Source organism: Stigmatopora nigra, chromosome 5 (genome assembly GCF_051989575.1).
Source record: "Stigmatopora nigra isolate UIUO_SnigA chromosome 5, RoL_Snig_1.1, whole genome shotgun sequence".
Classification (NCBI taxonomy): Eukaryota; Metazoa; Chordata; class Actinopteri; order Syngnathiformes; family Syngnathidae; genus Stigmatopora; species Stigmatopora nigra.
Window position 1 is genome coordinate 4,092,486 of NC_135512.1, and position 17,838 is coordinate 4,110,323.

At 38.8% G+C, this 17,838-nt stretch overlaps 2 protein-coding genes across 5 annotated transcripts; one reads left to right on the plus strand and one right to left on the minus strand.

The window, feature by feature from the left end:
* Nucleotides 1–6,150: 6,150 nt before the first annotated feature.
* LOC144196630 (mitochondrial coenzyme A transporter SLC25A42-like) lies at nucleotides 6,151–11,431 on the minus strand. Of its 2 annotated transcripts, none has more exons than XM_077716985.1 (8): nucleotides 11,164–11,431; nucleotides 10,771–10,929; nucleotides 8,728–8,839; nucleotides 8,498–8,523; nucleotides 8,163–8,329; nucleotides 7,972–8,088; nucleotides 7,741–7,892; nucleotides 6,151–7,120 (listed from the first exon to the last, which is right to left on the minus strand). In XM_077716985.1, exons 2-8 carry the CDS (start codon nucleotides 10,855–10,857, stop codon nucleotides 6,795–6,797), a joined length of 987 nt encoding a protein of 328 aa, XP_077573111.1. In that variant the 5' UTR covers nucleotides 10,858–10,929; nucleotides 11,164–11,431; the 3' UTR covers nucleotides 6,151–6,794. The 2 variants fall into 2 exon arrangements, with proteins under 2 accessions (XP_077573111.1, XP_077573112.1); XM_077716986.1 differs by having other exon boundaries at nucleotides 11,150–11,431.
* Nucleotides 6,182–17,637, plus strand: mau2 (MAU2 sister chromatid cohesion factor). 3 transcript variants are annotated; one of them, XM_077716983.1, is made up of 19 exons: nucleotides 6,182–6,286; nucleotides 8,220–8,348; nucleotides 12,510–12,593; nucleotides 12,742–12,837; nucleotides 13,024–13,118; nucleotides 13,336–13,363; nucleotides 13,568–13,723; nucleotides 13,839–13,985; nucleotides 14,139–14,229; nucleotides 14,299–14,402; nucleotides 14,477–14,554; nucleotides 14,642–14,707; nucleotides 14,791–14,874; nucleotides 15,151–15,200; nucleotides 15,313–15,390; nucleotides 15,490–15,601; nucleotides 15,733–15,823; nucleotides 15,910–16,037; nucleotides 16,119–17,637. In XM_077716983.1, the coding sequence occupies exons 2-19, from the start codon at nucleotides 8,313–8,315 to the stop codon at nucleotides 16,191–16,193; spliced, it is 1,599 nt and encodes a 532-aa protein (XP_077573109.1). In that variant the 5' UTR covers nucleotides 6,182–6,286; nucleotides 8,220–8,312; the 3' UTR covers nucleotides 16,194–17,637. The 3 variants fall into 3 exon arrangements, with proteins under 3 accessions (XP_077573109.1, XP_077573110.1, XP_077573108.1); XM_077716984.1 differs by lacking the exon at nucleotides 6,182–6,286 and having other exon boundaries at nucleotides 8,217–8,348; XM_077716982.1 differs by lacking the exons at nucleotides 6,182–6,286; nucleotides 8,220–8,348 and adding an exon at nucleotides 11,903–12,181.
* The last annotated feature ends 201 nt before the right edge of the window (nucleotides 17,638–17,838 follow it).

Sequence of the window (17,838 nt, forward strand, 5' to 3'; positions counted from 1 at the left end):
AAAAATTATATTTAAATTTATTATGATTTATTGATATTTTATCATATTTTTGGTGTTTTCACTGGATGCTACTGTACTTCTTTTTAAGGTTGTTGTTTTTTAATGAAAATGAAAAACATTTTTTCATTTTGATCTGAAAAACAAAGACATTTAATTTAAATATAGCAAAGAAATACAGTGTAATGTTTCTTTTTTAATTAAATGTTAGATTTTTGTAAACAAAACAAAAGAACAATACTGCCATTGTGTTGTATTATATTATAAGAAAAGTTAAAAATTGATGAGAAACAAGAATTGAATTGCATTAGCCCACACTTGCTGATTAGCTGGGTAATATTACTATTATTGAATTTTATCAAGGCCTACATACTGTACCATCTACTCATACCCAATAAATCTATGATAGAGAAAAAAAATCATACTTCCCATCATCAAATATATAATCTTTTTCTCTGGAGTCATCTTTGGATTGATTTCCATAATTGCAAAATACTTGCAATACTGCCCTAATGTGATTTCCAATAAATGTGAATCCTAACCCTCCCTTTTTTTGTGTTATACATATTTTTTATTTACACATCTGCCTTCAGCAGCACAACCGTAAAAGTTGAATATTTTGCATAACCTTGCCCCCTCCCCTCCCTTCTTATAACTTTCCAGAAAACCCACCACTAAACATCTCCTATTCGAGTCATTCAACGCGGCGTACTGTTTACCCGCACCAGCATCAACTCGGGCCTGCATACAAATAAGCTCCCCCCCCTTGACTGCCTGTTGTGAACGTTGACTGAAGGATTGGAAGGGGAACAGTTCAAGGCCCTGGCCCAAATCCTCGGTGTCAATTAGACGTCTTTGTGGCCGAGCAGCGGGGGTGCTCAAGCGAGTGCCGCTCCTGAATTAAGCCCTTTATTCAAAACCACGCACCACTGGGGGTGCCGACACCTCCTCCTGCTCATCCCTGCTACTAAAATGATGAAAAAGTAGGCCGTGGCAATCAAATGAATGTTTCGTATTTTCCCACATATGGGTTAAAATAACCGCCATCTTGAATGTGTCAGTCCTACCGAAAAAGTAGGCCGTTGCAATCAAACGAATGTTGTTTTTTCCCCACATATGGGTTAAAAAATCCGCCATCTTGAATGTGTCAGTCCTACTATTACTTGAAGGGATATTTTAGTGAATATGACTATTATAAAAAAAGAAACGGACACCAAAAATGGTCAAAACATGGTGGTTCTATTGACATACTTGGTCTGCCCTCAATTGCTCCTATGTGGCAATTCTAGGATAATAGTGTGTGTGTGTGTGTGTTGTTGGCCTGGAAGAAAGTAGGAGATTATCCCATTCTGCGTGTCCAGTCACCAGCGCGCCATCGACCACGGCGGGCCACCCGGGGTGCCTCCAGCCAGCCGTGAGATGGCCTTGATATACATGCTCACTGGCTGCGCTGGATTCCCTCACACTCGGCGGACATTCTTTTTTTTTTTTTAGGCTGGAAAACACTGGAATGAAACACAGATGCCCACCCACACCCACGCATGCATTCCCAGTACAGTGGGCAGCGGGTCATTTCGGGTGTCTGGCGAGGCGAAACGTGGGTCGCCGAGGGGGGAGGTGGGGGAAAAAGCTCTTTAAATGGTGGGAATGATAGCGTAACACCTATAGATGGAGTTACGGATCATGTCACATGACGTTTTTGTACAGTGAGTTACTTGCTAAAGCGAGTGGGACGACCATATGGGGGTCTTCTAGAAGGCCTGCTATTAGTTCAGAAAAACTCATTGAACATTTAAAAAAAAACATTCAAAAATAAACAAGTTTTTTTACTTCCTGCCTTCAATTGATTTCTATCATACATTTTTAATTCTATCATTTATATGTATTCATCATTTTTATTCTTTAAACTGATGTTCCATTACAAGGAAAGTTTGTTATCTTATCTCCTACCATCTATCCCAGTTCTCACAGATTGGACATTAAATCAACACCAATGGCAGCCGATGAGTTCAAAGGCATTAAATTTATATGATATTTAATATATTGTTTATTGTAATATATTGTTAATTTATTGTGTATTGTTTTATGTATGGCCAGATAAAAATATTTCATACTATTTATCTGGAATATGTTGAAAAAAATCATGAGAGCGCCTCAATACACCAAAATATCAGCCAATTTTGGCAAAAACATGCATATCAATGTAATTATTCCTCCAAAAAAATGTCCCCAAAAACATTTGTTGGTTTATAGATGTCATTGCAAAATTGTTTACTTTTTATTTTTTTATTTTTCACTTTTAGGAACCAAAAACAACAAACTAAACATAAAAGGAGCTCACCAAATGAGTTGATAAACTCTTCCTAGGATAACATCAAAAAGAAATTTAAAAAAAAAAAACCTTTGTCCTTCACTCAGTCATCCCCTGAACTTGGCCGCCCGCCCCAGACGCCTCATAAAACGTGCCGGCTCAGCCCACGGCGTGCGGGTGTGCGTCCAGACAACCCGGCTGGGGCCCACTTTGTCACGTTGACCGCCACGGCGCCATTGAATGCGTGTGCAGGGAGCAGAAGGTTCACAGGACCCCAAGCTATTCTCATGCTAAATGCACTGCAAGCCTTCCATCCAGACTTCTACATTTCTTTTATTTTTCCAAGAATCACACACAACTGTTTATTAATGACCACCAACAATGAAGCAATCGTTTGTGTTAGTCATGTTGTCATAGAAACAATCAAAAAAGATGGAAACATTGACTGGGTTGGAGAGAAGATAATGGAGTAGTCCAGGATTTAGTGGAATAAGTACCAACTAGCTTAGAGAGGGAACAATAAAGATATTAAGAACTGAATTGGAACCAATTTAGGATAAACATTTGAACCAGAAATTGATTGTGTAATTATTACAAACACAGATGATCACATATTTATGATAACAATAGGCAAAGTTGAATTACCTTCAAATTTGATCAGCTTTTTATGAACATTGATATCAGACACTGGTTAGTATGTTGGCCTAACATTTCTGGGGTCCTGGGTTCAAGCCCAGGTTAGTCCACCTATGTGGAGTTTGCAGCTAGGGTTGGCTCCAGCACCCCTGTGAGCTCAATGAGGATAAAGCGGTTCAGAAAATGAGATGAGATGATGTCAGAGATGTTGTGTCTAAACAGAAAATCTTGCTCTTCAAGTCAATAGACGATATTATGAGTAATTCATTTTCCAACCCAACAATCATCACAATCGCTATTTTAGTGATAAACACTGAAAGAGCAAAATAGAACAAAGATGGCAACTGCCAATCAATAAACAACCTATAAGAAAAGACCATGCTAAATCCATAGTTTAGGTCAAATTCTAAACATAGCAACTTAAATCAGACTCAAATCACATGCCATTGGCGCGACTTTGATTGACTTGAGTCCACACTCCCTCTAATGGAAGCAGTTGGCTAATGCACTGACCCCGCAGTTTTTCCAAGGCTGCCAAGCGATAAGTGGCCCAATGTGCCGGGCCTTGTAAAATTAACAAGAGCCAGCCGTTACGTCCCCTCGGCACTTTAGGTGCATACATTGAGCCGCTGCACTTTTCTTTTAAAGCCACAATTCCATACTTTTACACCCGTAAAGGTAGGCTTTACAGGGGAGGCCTTTAGAGTGCCGTTTACGTTGGATAAAATGCCTCTCAAGGTGTTTTAATGCCCGGCGGATTTATGAAGGCTGTCCAGTCTGAAGTGTCTCTCGTCCCGACTGCGTCGTCCGTGAAAGTGACTGCGACTGGACGCCATCCAGAGCCGCCGTTTTAATATTTACATGCACATCCAATACATCAGCGACGTCCCTAGTTCGTTAATCATGTTTATTATGCGGACTGTGGAATATATCTGGGTATGTTTGGGTTATTTCGTATTATGTAGTTTTTCAGGTCTTTAGCAGCCTGGCGGATGATGGATTAGCATGAGTTTGATCTCAAATGGGTCCCCATTGTGTGAAGTTTGCATGTTCTTTCAGGGCTGGTGTGGGTTTTCTTAGGGTGCTCTGGCATATTTGTGAAATAACGTCTGTTAAAGAACCCTCCAGAATTTTGTGTATATCTTAAGGTAAGGAACTACCGTATGCATGCATGTACATCAATGTGTATGTATATATATGTGCTTGTATAAATGTATGTGTATGTATATATGTGCTTGTATATATGTATGTGTTTGTGTACGTATATATGTGCTTGTATATATGTATGTATATGTATATATGTGCTTATATGTATGTATGTTTATGTATATATGTGCTTATGTATGTATGTGTATGTATATATGTGCTTATATATATGTGTGTGTATGTGTATATATAGAGATATATTTCAGCAACAGTTATTTATTTATATATTTATTCATGTATTTATTTATTAACTTATCAGCTATCTATTTATTTCTAAAATGCCTTTTCTATTTCTACATCCTCACCCTCTTGCTACTGTGACGCCACAATTTCCCGAATGCGGGATGAATAAAGTTATCCAATCCAATTCAATTTCTATGACAGCAGTTTTTTACTTTTAAATTGGTTTCACAATTTTGCTTACTCTTTGTCCAGATAACAAGCAGTATTATGATGAAAAGCAGTAAGACTCCAGCAGTTGTCTTTCTTGGTCATTTTACACTTGACTTACGACGACGTCTCTGTGCGGGTTTTATTCAGGTACTCAAACCATGCATTTACGATTCTACATAGTCCACAGGTGTGAATTTGACACGGTGCCGCGTTTGTCTGGCAACCAGCCAAGGGTTTAGGATGCCTTTTCCAGGTGAATACCTACACATTTGTAAAATACGATGACCACGTGCGTCTGGGCCTGCTTCTCTTCTGCCGCCATCACATTTCTCTTCCATTGAGTGCACATGAGAAGCGCTATTGTCCGCCAGGCAAGGGCGAAGGACTGCAAAAGCGAATTATTCATGCCACATTTGAGTACATGCAAATGATGGGGTGCTCTCCCCCGCCCTCTTCTTGGCACAGGGCCAGGTTACCTATGGCAACGGTGCCTTCATGAAGCATCTTTCCATCCCTCCTCCTTCTCAGTCTCGCTCAATCAGTCGCCCCGCGACCACATCCAGCCTGCGGTATTGTCTCGATTGTTGCAATACCGGCCAGGTTGGCGGGACATACCATAATTCACAGTCAAGGTCAGAGGGGAGCCATGAGATTCTACATTGCATCCTTATATCGAGCTACAGCATCTGGAAAAAAGAAATCATGCTAATATTATGCTAAAACTAATCATGATAATATTACAGGGTAGGCTGGTAGAACACTCTAAATTGCCCCTAGATATAAATAAGCATAAATGGTTGTCCGTCTTCTTGTGACCTGTGATTGGCCGGCCACTGATTCAGGGTATTTCTCGCCTAGTGGCCGTAATTAGCTGGGATAAGCTCCAGCACCCTCGTGACCATTGCAAGGATACACAGTTCATAAAATGAATGAATAAATTATAATCTCAGGTATATATGGTTGACCTGTGTTTTAAAGTTGGCAAATGAACAATTAAGTGTTGACAATTGGAGAGTATTTTACTCTCCGCTAGAGGGCAGTGTCAAATTTAATTGACATAATTTCTGTCAGAAAGAAGAGTTTAAGTGTGTTTCAGACAATGACGCTGTTGCATTCTAATAATTTCGCTCCACCTGTATTTCTGTAAGTTAACCTTTGTCCTGGGCCAAACTTTTCATTTTATTAGTAGAATCGATATGGATATTTATTGTATGTGCGCTTAGGTTGATAGCTGTTTCAATGTGTTAAATTTGTGTTAGCCGTGTTATGTAGCAAGTAGCTAAGTAGCTGTGTTTTCGAATCACTTTAGGGTGTCATAAAACACCAAATTAAAGATTTGTTTCTACATCATTTCTATATTTTTGTTGTAATTAGAAGTTAAGAAATAGAGCTGTTTTTCGGTTGAGGCCACCAGGTGACTAAGCAACCACAATCTTCTTGTCGGCGTATTTCACTGAATCATTTGTGTTTACGTATAGATGTTTATATTCTGTGAGTGTATTCGTCAAACGAACATGTAGTTGTATATAACAAACATAATCTCATCATTTTGAATGGAATTTGAATAAAATGCCAGCCCAATTTCGAAACAGAAACAAAACATTAAGTTGCCATGTTCGGGACAATCAGTCTTTATTTTACTTTCAGATCATGTGCAGTTTGTCAACGGGGGCCCTCATGTGGACAAAGGACGAACTGCTGTGCGTCGATGACATTGTGCAATGGAAGAACACACATACCAAAGTAAGATATCATAAACATGTCCTTGCTTTACATATAAAATTCATATATTCTGTACGTATACATTGATTTGATTATATTGTTCAACCAGGCATATATTGCACATTTTCCAAGTTTATACTTTTTTTAAAATCCGAAATGCTGAGAATACCTTGGAGAGAAAAAAAATGAAGGCCTCTAACTTAAATCCGGCAGTCAATGAGAGGCCTTATATTTGCTCAAAGTGACTTTATAAAAATCTTAAATCATCCAATCCAAAAGAAGAAATGCATGCATGACTTTCTTTCCTCACAATAATACTCGTAATCACCAAGATACTGTTTGAACAGGACTATTATTTCATCATGTGACATTCCACACACTCTCATGTGGTCAATAAAGTCAAATTCTCGGGATTATCTTTAAAAGAAAGTATCTTGCGACCGCAAAACGCACTTTCCGATAATCATTTGCTCGATAAAAGGGATTCTTTGCAGTTTATACGTCCATTTTAGAGCTCCACTTGTGCCCATCAGTGGGTGGATAAGCCCATTTGGTGAAATTTGAGGAGAAGGCTGTGCATGAGGTCAAAGGTGGTGAAGCTGATGCCCACCGCCACGGGCCCTTTGAGCCAGTTCATGCTCAAACCTTTGTAAAGTCCGCGCAAGACGCCCTCGTGGCTCACAATCTCACGCAAGGTGCCCAAGATTGTGTTGGAGGCGGAGCCGGTCACGCCGGCCGTCTGCATGCGGCGACGGACCACGTCCAGGGGGTACGAGGCTGATTGTCCGATCAGGCCGGCGCATGCGCCAAAAGCTAGGCGCTCCACTGTGTAAGGCTGAGCTCGTTTTGTCCTTTCTAGAAGTGAGGACAAAAAAAATGGTACAAAAAGAAGCGTAAAGTAGCAGTTTTTATATGCATAGCTAATCAAAACAGTTGGCAGCACAAGAAAGAAGTATATAGATGATTTAAATGAAAAAAAATCTGTATGTCAACCTGCATTTTTAAAAACGATACTGTATACTAAACATAATGTTGCCTGAATTTCTAGTCTTGTGATAAAGGGCAAACTGTCAATTATTGTTTTTTTTTTACTTATGATTTAAAAGTACTAGACAGTGGCTGTGAACTCAAGTTATTTTAGAACAGGTGAACGTTTGGTACATTGAAAAAAACTGCTTCATGTTGTGTAAGGTCACTCCAAGTTGAATTTTAACGTCAAAATTTAAAAAAAAAACATCTGCAATTCGTTAGAACGGTAGTTTTCAAAGAATGTTACGTTGTCTCCCTCTAGTGGCGATTTTAATAACCTAAAGTTTAGGTCATAGACCGTATTCACTGCATTATGGCACTGTAGTTAAAGCACTATAGTTAGTTCCATTGCACTTCTTGCATGTGGTTCCATTCTGTTTAACTTTAAACAAATATATTCAAATTTAATATCTTATGGACTGAACAAGTAAAAATAGATCAGCTACCTGTGTGAAGATTCTTAAGCGTCTCATAGGTGAAGAATGTGATTCCAGCATAGGGAATGACCCCTAGTATGGTGGGTGTAAAACCTCTGTAGAGGGTCTTAAAACCTTCCTCTTGGGAGATGCGCACAAAAACGTGCATAATGTTGCAGTACCTGTCATGATTACATTTAACAGATTAATTTAAATCGCTTTAAAAGTCCCTTATTTGGAATTCATTATATGGACACTTACATTTCTTTAGCCGTAACGGCCATTCGGGCTCGCACCATGTCTAGTGGGTACGTTAGCATGGTGGCGGTGGTCCCTGCCAACGAGCCGGCTAGGAAACGCGGGAAGGGTGGAAGGGCTCTGAAAAAAAGCAGTTGTTAGTTTAAATAAATTAAAGAAATGTGGCGCAAAAAGGCTCTTTTGTCGGTGCTTACTTTCCCTGGAAGCCGTAGTGACCCCCTAAAGCTTTTTTGTATTGTTCATGGGCGCAGAACTGGATGGCGGCGTAAGGCATGACCCTCACCATGGTGGCAGAGTTCCCCCGCCACAAGCTGAGTAGACCATCTTTCACATATGAGCAGTAGATGAGTCGGAATGCCTCCTGGAATGGAACAACACAGGTAAATGTATTTCGAATTTGTGTTTATGTGAAAAAAATGATCAGAAATTTAGATTATCATTGCTGTTTTTAGTTTTAAAAAAATACATTACTGTGCAACTGAGTTAAAAAAAATAATAAATGAAGGGCCATTTTTTTGCAAATGCTTACCTTAGCCGAAAACCGATTTGAGGACACTGTGAAAGGGAAAAACAAAACGATTAGAGCAACAAACTCTACTTTGTCGGCTAAACATCGACTAATAGGATTAGCCGTGAGTTAACAGTTACATCAGAACCTTAACATTCTGCAACAAGCAAGGGAGAGGTCAAGTCAATGAACAATTTATGTTGAAAACTTTGACACTTGTATCTTGGGAATATTTGTTTTCTGGAACTTGCCTTGAAAGATGATCTTAGTGCGATCCAGGGGTGCGATAGCAGTTTTGGCGACAGCCCCGGCGAATGCACCACACAAAAGAGATTCCAGAGCCGTCCATCTGGTCATCAAGTCCTATTTGTTCCAAAAACAAAAAAATGATATCACAGAATGAATAACATTCATAGTTGCAATCTGCTTATTATCGGAAAAACAAGGCAATGCGACTTATCTGTTAATCGTAGGGTGATAAAAATTACACACTTACACGTGCAGCACCCAAAGATGAGATAATTACGTGTTTGATCATAGAAAAAATGCCACAAAAACTCAATATTTCTTCTGTATATTAAAAATCAGTATATCTATACATCTTGAGATATCAAAAACTTTTTGTAGTTTTGGAAAACTACAATCATAAATTGAGGGTAAACTATTTATGTATGTGTTTATGCACATGCTTTCACATGCCTCAAGGGCAACTGAGTCACTCCAAGCGATAAGAATTGCCCCACTTAAAAAAGAAAGATAAAAGTGGCATTTTGTAACTTACTGACCGGAAAAACACTATACACATTGAAAATTTGCCGTTTATTTAATATGGACCTACATTTTTGTACCTTAATCTACTACCTTAGGCTTCTTTCTCAATGTTGAAGTGCTCATTAAATATCATTGAAGGCAATATTTAGCCTTCAATAATACAGTCAATCAATCAGTATGATCCTGCCACAAATAACAGAGAAATAGATAGAAAAATGATAGTGTATACCCCTTAAACAACAACATGAGCTTGATTGGGAATCCCTGACTAACAAATACTCGAGTTAACAAATCCTGTCAATCAAGCTTTTCATGACGTACTAACTGGAACACATTAATTCCACGTCTATGTGCTATTCCTTTTGAATTCAGAATGCTTGTAAATATGAACACGTGGTGTCATCTGACCCAGTTTCAGGCCGGCTGTTTTGCTACCTTCCTGCTATTTCTAGCCTAACGACTACTGTGGCAAGCTTTTTTTTACTGGAAGGCTCACAAAAACAACACATGTCTGAGTAGGGGGCATGAATGAGGTTCATCAAAAAGCCTTACAAAAGGCCAGTTTAGTCAGTTCTTGGTAATTAGTAATGTATTTGTTATGTTCCACACCCAAACTTTTAAGGATTGGTCGTTTTAACAATGCCGGACAATTGCTAATTGGGAGCTTGTATGAACATTTAAGCATCTATTATATAACCTGCTTGAGGTTAATAGAGTATTAACTGCTTTTTGGGCAGGTCATGGCATGAAAAGAAGTACTGCTTCTTAAATCTTTCAATGGCAGATGTTTTTTTTTTTAAAGTGAGAGTTGGCCATTTACAAACATTGTATGTTTCAAGGCCCAAATTTTTACTTACTATGTAAACACAGACTCTTTTCTTTAATCAGTTAGGAAAAAAATATTTCTATAGTGTTCTGTACTTCATTAATTGGTATCAGAATGTGATGTTGTTACCATTTTTTTGATTAAAATTTGGGTAATATAGCTTTTGGTGAAAAGATTTTTGTAGGGCAATGACACTAATATAATTGTTTGGTATATATGGCAGTGAATGAGTTGATTGTAAAAAAGAATTCCACTACTGTGTGGTATTTCTGCACGGTAGTGTGAGTATTTTCAGTGAGTTAAAACTGCAATAGTTTGCATTTTTTTGCACTTCTGCAGATGTCAATTTTTTTTTATACTCAAAGCAACTTTTACAACAGCACAGATGATCAATATGCTGAAAACAGGAAAAAAAACAGAATTATTGTGCTTTTTATTTAGAAAACTTTTTAAAATCCATTTATAAACAGAATAATATGATAATAAAAAGATCACTTAGCAGCCAATATGTTAAAATTGTCAACAAAAATCCCTGAGGTTTTCAGATGTTGCTTCCACCCAAAATATAAAATGATTTGTATAAAAAAGGTAGTTATATAACAAAATATTTCATAAACACTGAAACGTAGTCGTAGTCCATTGATAATCCCTTGAATCAAAAAGTGTTACGCAACATGTAAATTTAAAGGAGACTCACCTTGGCTTGACCAGTAGCTGGCAGGGTGAGAACAGTGGCCTGGGCAACTGGCAAACGGTTCGAGTGGTCGTGCACACGGTGGGCCATGAGCGTCCCTTATTAGTGGTGGAGACCCTCACACACATTCATGATTGAAAATCAGGGCAGAAAAAAAGTTGTCTGCAAAACAAACGCGATTAAGTCAGACTCGACAACACGACGTGTTCCCTTTTTTTTAATTCCTTCGATTTGCGTGAAGTTGATCTGCGCATGCCCATGCACAAAACTGTACACAAACAAGGGGGTCAGAAGCCCCCCACCCTTCAATGACAACCCGCAAGTGAGTCGTTCGGACACCTAAAACCTCAAATCAATTCGACAGTAACTGAATAAACCTCACATTTCCGACTGTACCTGAAGAGGCTTTCTGCGTGTCATGTCAATATTTCTGCATGGAGGTCTTGTATTTTTCCTTTCCTAGATGATCCAAAACACGCAAGACTCAAGTCCAATGTCTTAAATTTGGTTGTTGAGGGAAACGATCCTGAAAGACACGTGTCAAAATGTCCTATTTATGGACGATGCATCTGAGGAAAATGAATCCGTGTTCAGTGAGTGCTGCTGCGCACCAGATTGTTTAGACTTGACTGACAAGGTCTGCGTCCTCAAGAAAGTGGGACGGCACTGCCCACTGTTTTGGACTACAACGCCCACAAGCGGTGAGAGTCGCTCAGGGATGTCTCGCGACACTTTGGCTGATCTTGGGTTGCCAGGTTTAGCTTTTTAGCTTGAAAAAAGTTGAATATCTGAATGCCTGGTCTTAATTATCATTTTATTTTAAATCTTTTTATTACCCTTAATATATTGTGAATAAATCCAATCATGAATTTATAAAATACTGCCAAAAACATTCCAATGAATGGAAACACAATCTCATTATAACGCCTAATAACACACTTATATTGATAGGTAAAATGCTATCAAAGGAAATAACATTTACAAACAGTAGCATAGTTAGTATATTGTGGTCTGGTGTCGCCATAAGACTATAACGACTGTATTAACATTATTGCACGTTTGTGAACACTAGGGGCTCGAATGGGATCACAGTGGCTGGAATTGGTGGGTTCCGACGCCAGCATCTGGCAACCCAGCAGCCTGGCCTGTGAGCGCTGAAAACTTGTTGTTGTCGGGGAAAATGGCGTCAAACGTAGAAGCCCCGGAGCGCTGGTACCTCGCCCTACTTGGCTTCGCAGAGCATTTCCGAACCTCGAGTCCACCCAAAATCCGCCTTTGCGTGCATTGTCTCCAAGCAGTATTCCAGTTCAAGCCGCCACAGAGGATAGAGGCCCGCACGCATCTTCAACTGGGCTCGGTTCTCTACCATCACACCAAGAACAGCGATCTGGCCAGCAGCCACCTGGAGAAGGCGGTGAGCGGGCTTCATGTGCTAGGAAAGAGCGGGGATGTAGCCTCGGAGCGGGCGGGTGTAGGCCACAGTTTATGAAACAACAAAACACCGGGCACTTTTTATTTTAACGCTTCTCATTTCTATCTGCCAATTTCTCCGAAAGCAGTATTTTATAATTGTTCCGGTTGTGTCACCGTGAAATGAAACGTTTGTCCTCAGTCGGCCGCTTTTATTCTTTTGGTTGCTGTACAGAATGAGCTTGGGAATGGATTTCTAAATGGTTCAATTGCACAGTCAACTACTAAGGTACTACAAATCAGAATAACACTTGTTTTTTCTCTTTTTTTAGTGGTACATTTCTCAGCAAGTCCCTCAGTTTGAAGATGTCAAGTTTGAGGCGGCAAGCATTTTATCTGAACTCTTCTGCCAACAGGTAACATGGGGACGTGCATGTATAGTATAGTTTCCATTTCAATATTTGTGCATTAGCAGAGTGTTAATGCAGGAATGCTATGCATTTGTGTTTGTGTTGAGTAAACTCTATTTATACACAACTGATGAAACTGACGATCCATTTTCAGAATTTGGTGGACTCTGCAAAGCCTCTTCTGCGCAAGGCCATTCAAATTTCACAGCAAACACCATATTGGCACTGCAGATTGTTGTTCCAGCTGGCGGTATGTATCCATTTTATTTGTGATCTGTAGTATAAACAGCCCTTTTTTAAAAATACTATGGAAAGCAATGCAGGATTTGATTGACTGACATAGAAGCGGGATCCCATGTTGGCTCCAAGTAGTTTATAAAGAACAACCAAAGCTTAAAATTAATGAGATTCATTAAAATAACTTTCTGTTTCTTAGCAACTTCATACACTGGAGAAAGACTTGGTGTCAGCGTGTGATTTGCTGGGAGTCGGAGCAGAGTACGCCCGAGTGGTGGGCTCGGAATACACCAGGTACATTGCGTTATGTATACAATATTTCAGATTTTTAAGGTCACTTCTTTGTTTGGAGCATATACATATTAAATAACCTTTACTTCCTTGAGCGCATATTGATTTTTCTGATATGTGTACTGGCACTGCCCCATTTAATTATTGCAGTGTAAATATTGAGTGACTTGACTGATTGTGAGGAACGCTGACCTGGTGTTTTTTTTTTCCTCCCTTCAAGGGCGTTGTTTCTCCTCAGTAAAGGCATGGTAAGTCAAACTTTGAAGGTGCATTACTTTATTGCTTATGAACAATTATGAGTCATATTGTCAAGAAGGAAGGAATAGTAATTTGTAAAGGAAAAAAGGGTGGTATTAGGTGACATCAATAAGGTCAAAAAGCTTTGGGATATTAAAAAAGTTGCATTGTCATGTTTCACTTGTGTGTGACGTAATGTATTCCTGGCCATACAGTTGCTGCTAATGGAGAGAAAACTTGGCGAGGTACATCCCTTGCTTACACTTTGTGGCACCATTGTGGAGAACTGGCAGGGAAATCCCATCCAGAAGGAGTCCCTAAGGGTCTTCTTCTTGGTACTACAAGTCACACACTACCTGGATGCTGGGCAGGTACAGTCAAGATAATGTTCATAAAAAATCTTGGATCTTATAGGACTGCATATATCGCTAATATTGTTGTTGCAAATAGTCACTTGTTGATAAAATGCCATCTATGTTATCACAGGTGAAAAGTGTGAAGCCTTGTTTGAAGCAGCTGCAACAATGTATCCAGACTATCTCCACACTCCACGACGACGAGATTCTTCCCAGCAATCCAGCTGACCTTTTCCATTGGCTCCCAAAGGAGCACATGTGTGTCCTTGTTTATCTGGTAAGCACTTGAATTCTTTGCTACCCTGAGTACTTAAGCTATGATGTAATGATGGTCAACTTCAATAAAGAACATTACTCAATGAGATCAATTCTTATTCTGTACAAAGTTGATTCGAATAATAATCATAATGAAATGGTGTGTTGTTTCCAGGTGACAGTGATGCACTCCATGCAAGCAGGCTACTTGGAGAAAGCACAGAAATACACAGACAAGGCGCTAATGCAACTAGAAAAACTAAAAAGTAGGTTTTTTTGGGTGCTTTCCAAAAAAAAAACTGCAGTCCATCTCACTCCCCTTTGTCTTTTTACAGTGTTGGACTGCAGCCCCATCCTTTCTACCTTTCAAGTCATTCTACTGGAGCATATCATCATGTGCAGGCTCGTCACAGGCCACAAGGCCACTGCCCTACAGGAGGTATTTGCCAGCTCTTCTTTCTGATTAATTCATGGTGCAAAATCCACTCGATGACATGCTTTCTCGCCTTCCAGATCTCACAGGTGTGTCAGCTTTGCCAGCAGTCTCCCAGGTTATTCAACAACCATGCTGCCCAGCTCCACACTTTATTAGTGAGTATTTTCGGCCCTTTTTTTTGTGAAAAAGAAATGTAAGTTTAGGCTACAAATGGGAATCATTTGCTGTTCCACTTCTTCCAGGGTCTCTACTGTATCTCGGTAAACTGTATGGATAATGCAGAAGCACAGTTTACTACTGCTTTGCGGGTGAGCGTGCACGTTTGAATCAAATACACGTTTGTCCTGAGGCGTTAGCTCACGCTGACTTAAACCTGTCGTTTGTTTTGTAGCTCACCACACACCAGGAACTGTGGACTTACATTGTCACCAACTTGGCCAGCGTTTACATTAGAGAAGGCAACCGACATCAAGAGGTATGACATTAAAAAGTATTTTTTTTTCTCCCAAAGTCAATTGCACGTCTGTTGCCGTCAATGGCAGCCAATTAGTTCATTGTGTACTTTACATATTTTGATGGTCTCTAGTTTATGGACTGTTCCAAATTTTGAGCATGTCAGTATGGCGTTTTGCCCACCAGATGGCGCTTTGAATAGCATTCCATTGATTTTCAGTAGTTATTTTTGAGAATTTTGATATATAATAAATTATGTCTATAATATTGCTTAATGCAATTTCTTTCTCATTTCCAGTTGTACAGTCTCTTGGAAAGAATAAACCCAGACCACAACTTTCCAGTCAGGTAAGATGATTTGTCAAGGTCAATATTATTATGCTATTTAAAAACATTACTGTAATTTGATTTACATTACTGTAATAAGCAGCTTTATTAAAACACAGTGTTCTCTGTTTAGCTCGCATTGCCTCCGTGCGGCTGCATTTTACATCCGGGGCCTGTTGTCCTTCTTCCAAGGCCGTTACAACGAAGCCAAGTAAGATTTTTTTTTTTTGTCCACCACAAAGTGTCTCATGCAACCCACACCTGTGACTCCACCTCTTTAACATTTCCAATCCTTACTGTTCTCTTCCAGGCGCTTCTTAAGAGAAACTTTAAAGATGTCTAATGCTGAGGACCTAAACAGACTGACTGCGTGCTCATTGGTTCTGCTGGGACACATTTTTTACGTGTTGGGAAACCACAGAGTAAGACCAAATTTGTTATGTTTATTTTGTGTTGTTTGTTGGCTTCAATTGGAGCTAATGTATTTATATTTTTAACATTCATTTTAAAGTTAAAACTGTTGCTGATGTTCTACTCACCTTTTACTTTGTAGGAAAGCAACAACATGGTGGTACCTGCCATGCAACTTGCTAGCAAGATCCCTGACATGTCTGTGCAGCTTTGGTCCTCTGCGCTTTTGAAAGGTACAATTATTTTTCTTCCTTTTTTCTGCAAAAAATAGGATTAGAAAAGAAATTGGACGAATGTCCTTTGATTTGATGCTTTCTAGATCTGAACAAAGCACTTGGGAACCCTATGGATGCCCACGAAGCAGCCCAGATGCACCAAAATTTCTCCCAACAGCTTCTGCAAGACCACATTGCTGCCTGCAGCCTCCCAGAGCACAACCTCATCAGTGTATGTATAGAGTTTGCCTTTTGTTCTCTTTATATATCTTATGAATCTTTGAATTCAACTGAAATTTCTCCCTTTTTATAGTGGACTGATGGCCCACCACCTGTCCAAATCCAAGCCCAGAACGGTCCCACCACCAGCCTTGCAAGCCTGCTATGAGCGGGACCATTTTAGCGTGTATGTGTGTGTTTTTGTGTGGATGCGTGAGTGTTTGTCTATGCGTGCAGCTGGTACATTATCGCAACAGTGTCTATAAAGTTGGTATCCAGATTATTTTTCATCAAGATTTTCTTTTTTTTTTTTTTTTTTGGTTCACTTTTATCATTATTTTTTAATTTGCTGTAAAACAATTACCACTACTGTTGTCTGGTTGGAGCAAGGCAAGAAATTAGGGCTAATTTTGTCAGGGCAGGGGTGGGAAATTTTAAACTTTTTACATTCGAAAAACAAATAGAGGACCTTTTAAAAATTCTACCAACATTTAACCCATACATCCTCATGGTATATGATTAACAACAATTTAACTGATGGTTCCTTACCCCATTTTTAACTCATTGGTTGCCATTATAGCGATGGACATCTAACTTAAAATGGTTTTAGCAAATACACAATTTTTTTTCCCGTAAGTCCTCCCAGTTCCAATAAATTGGACATATATGAAGAACTAAATTCACAGAATTTTTTTTAAAAAAGCCACACAATTAGGCGTCCATCCTGGTTAATGGAACTGAAAGAGTTAAGAACTAGTCCACTACAACTAGCTCTGCCTTGCTCTTGCTTTTTCCAGCGTTCTTTTCTATTTGTAGAGAAGATGAGGCGATACAGTAGATAGACTGGAGGGTAGTAAAGATGTAGAAAAAATTAATTTATTCATATTTTTGTATCTGTTTGTTAAATATTTGACATCATGCTTTTGTTTTTTTTGGATGTATTTGTTTTCACATGCATGGAAGTTACTGATGTTGGACTCCTTGTACATTAGTTTTCTGCCCTGGGTTTTCGCGAGTATACTTGGTAGATATTTTTTGCACAAAATCCATAAATGAGAAGTAAAAAGACCTCTTGTAATATATTTTCACACAAAATGATCAGTTGGAATGTCACATTTTTTTGCTAAATTAAGAGGGTGCATTTCTAAGAAAGTTCAGTGTTCGATATGTGTGGATCAGACGTCCATGCTGAATTTTATATCATTTTAATTCTGACCCCTTTCCAGTAATATACTATACAAATTTCTTACAAATCTTGGATTTTTTTTTTTCTTCAGTTAACTACTCTTCAAAGCTTGGTGATTTTTTTCTACTTCTATTTTTGTTACGTTCTCAATTTGTCCCAATTAATTTTACTCAGTTTGTGTTCTTTTCAGCCTGCGCGTATAAATTTACCACTCATCGAACCTTTTATTGTACAGTGACATTTTATGAAGTTAATTTAGTAAAGTGTCATGTATTTTAGCCCTAATGATGTAGAGTTCAACGGTTGGTATTTAAGGCACTGTTAAGGACACAGTTTAAACTCGAGTACTAGTTATACTCTATCAGTTAATATGTTTTTAATGCTCATGATGTTTTCAATAATTTTTCCAATAAAAACATGAAAACAACTTTTGTTATTACAATGTTTTTCTCAGTATGTAAAGCCAAAAGTAGGCATAATATATCATGATTTGTGCTCAATGTTTATGGTTGTTTTGAATATTGTCACCCTTTCAAAATAATTTTGTTTTTTACAAAGATGATTTTAATTGTTAAGATAAATAGTTCTTAGTTTTTCTAAAAAAATATAACCTAGTTTACTTTTAAGA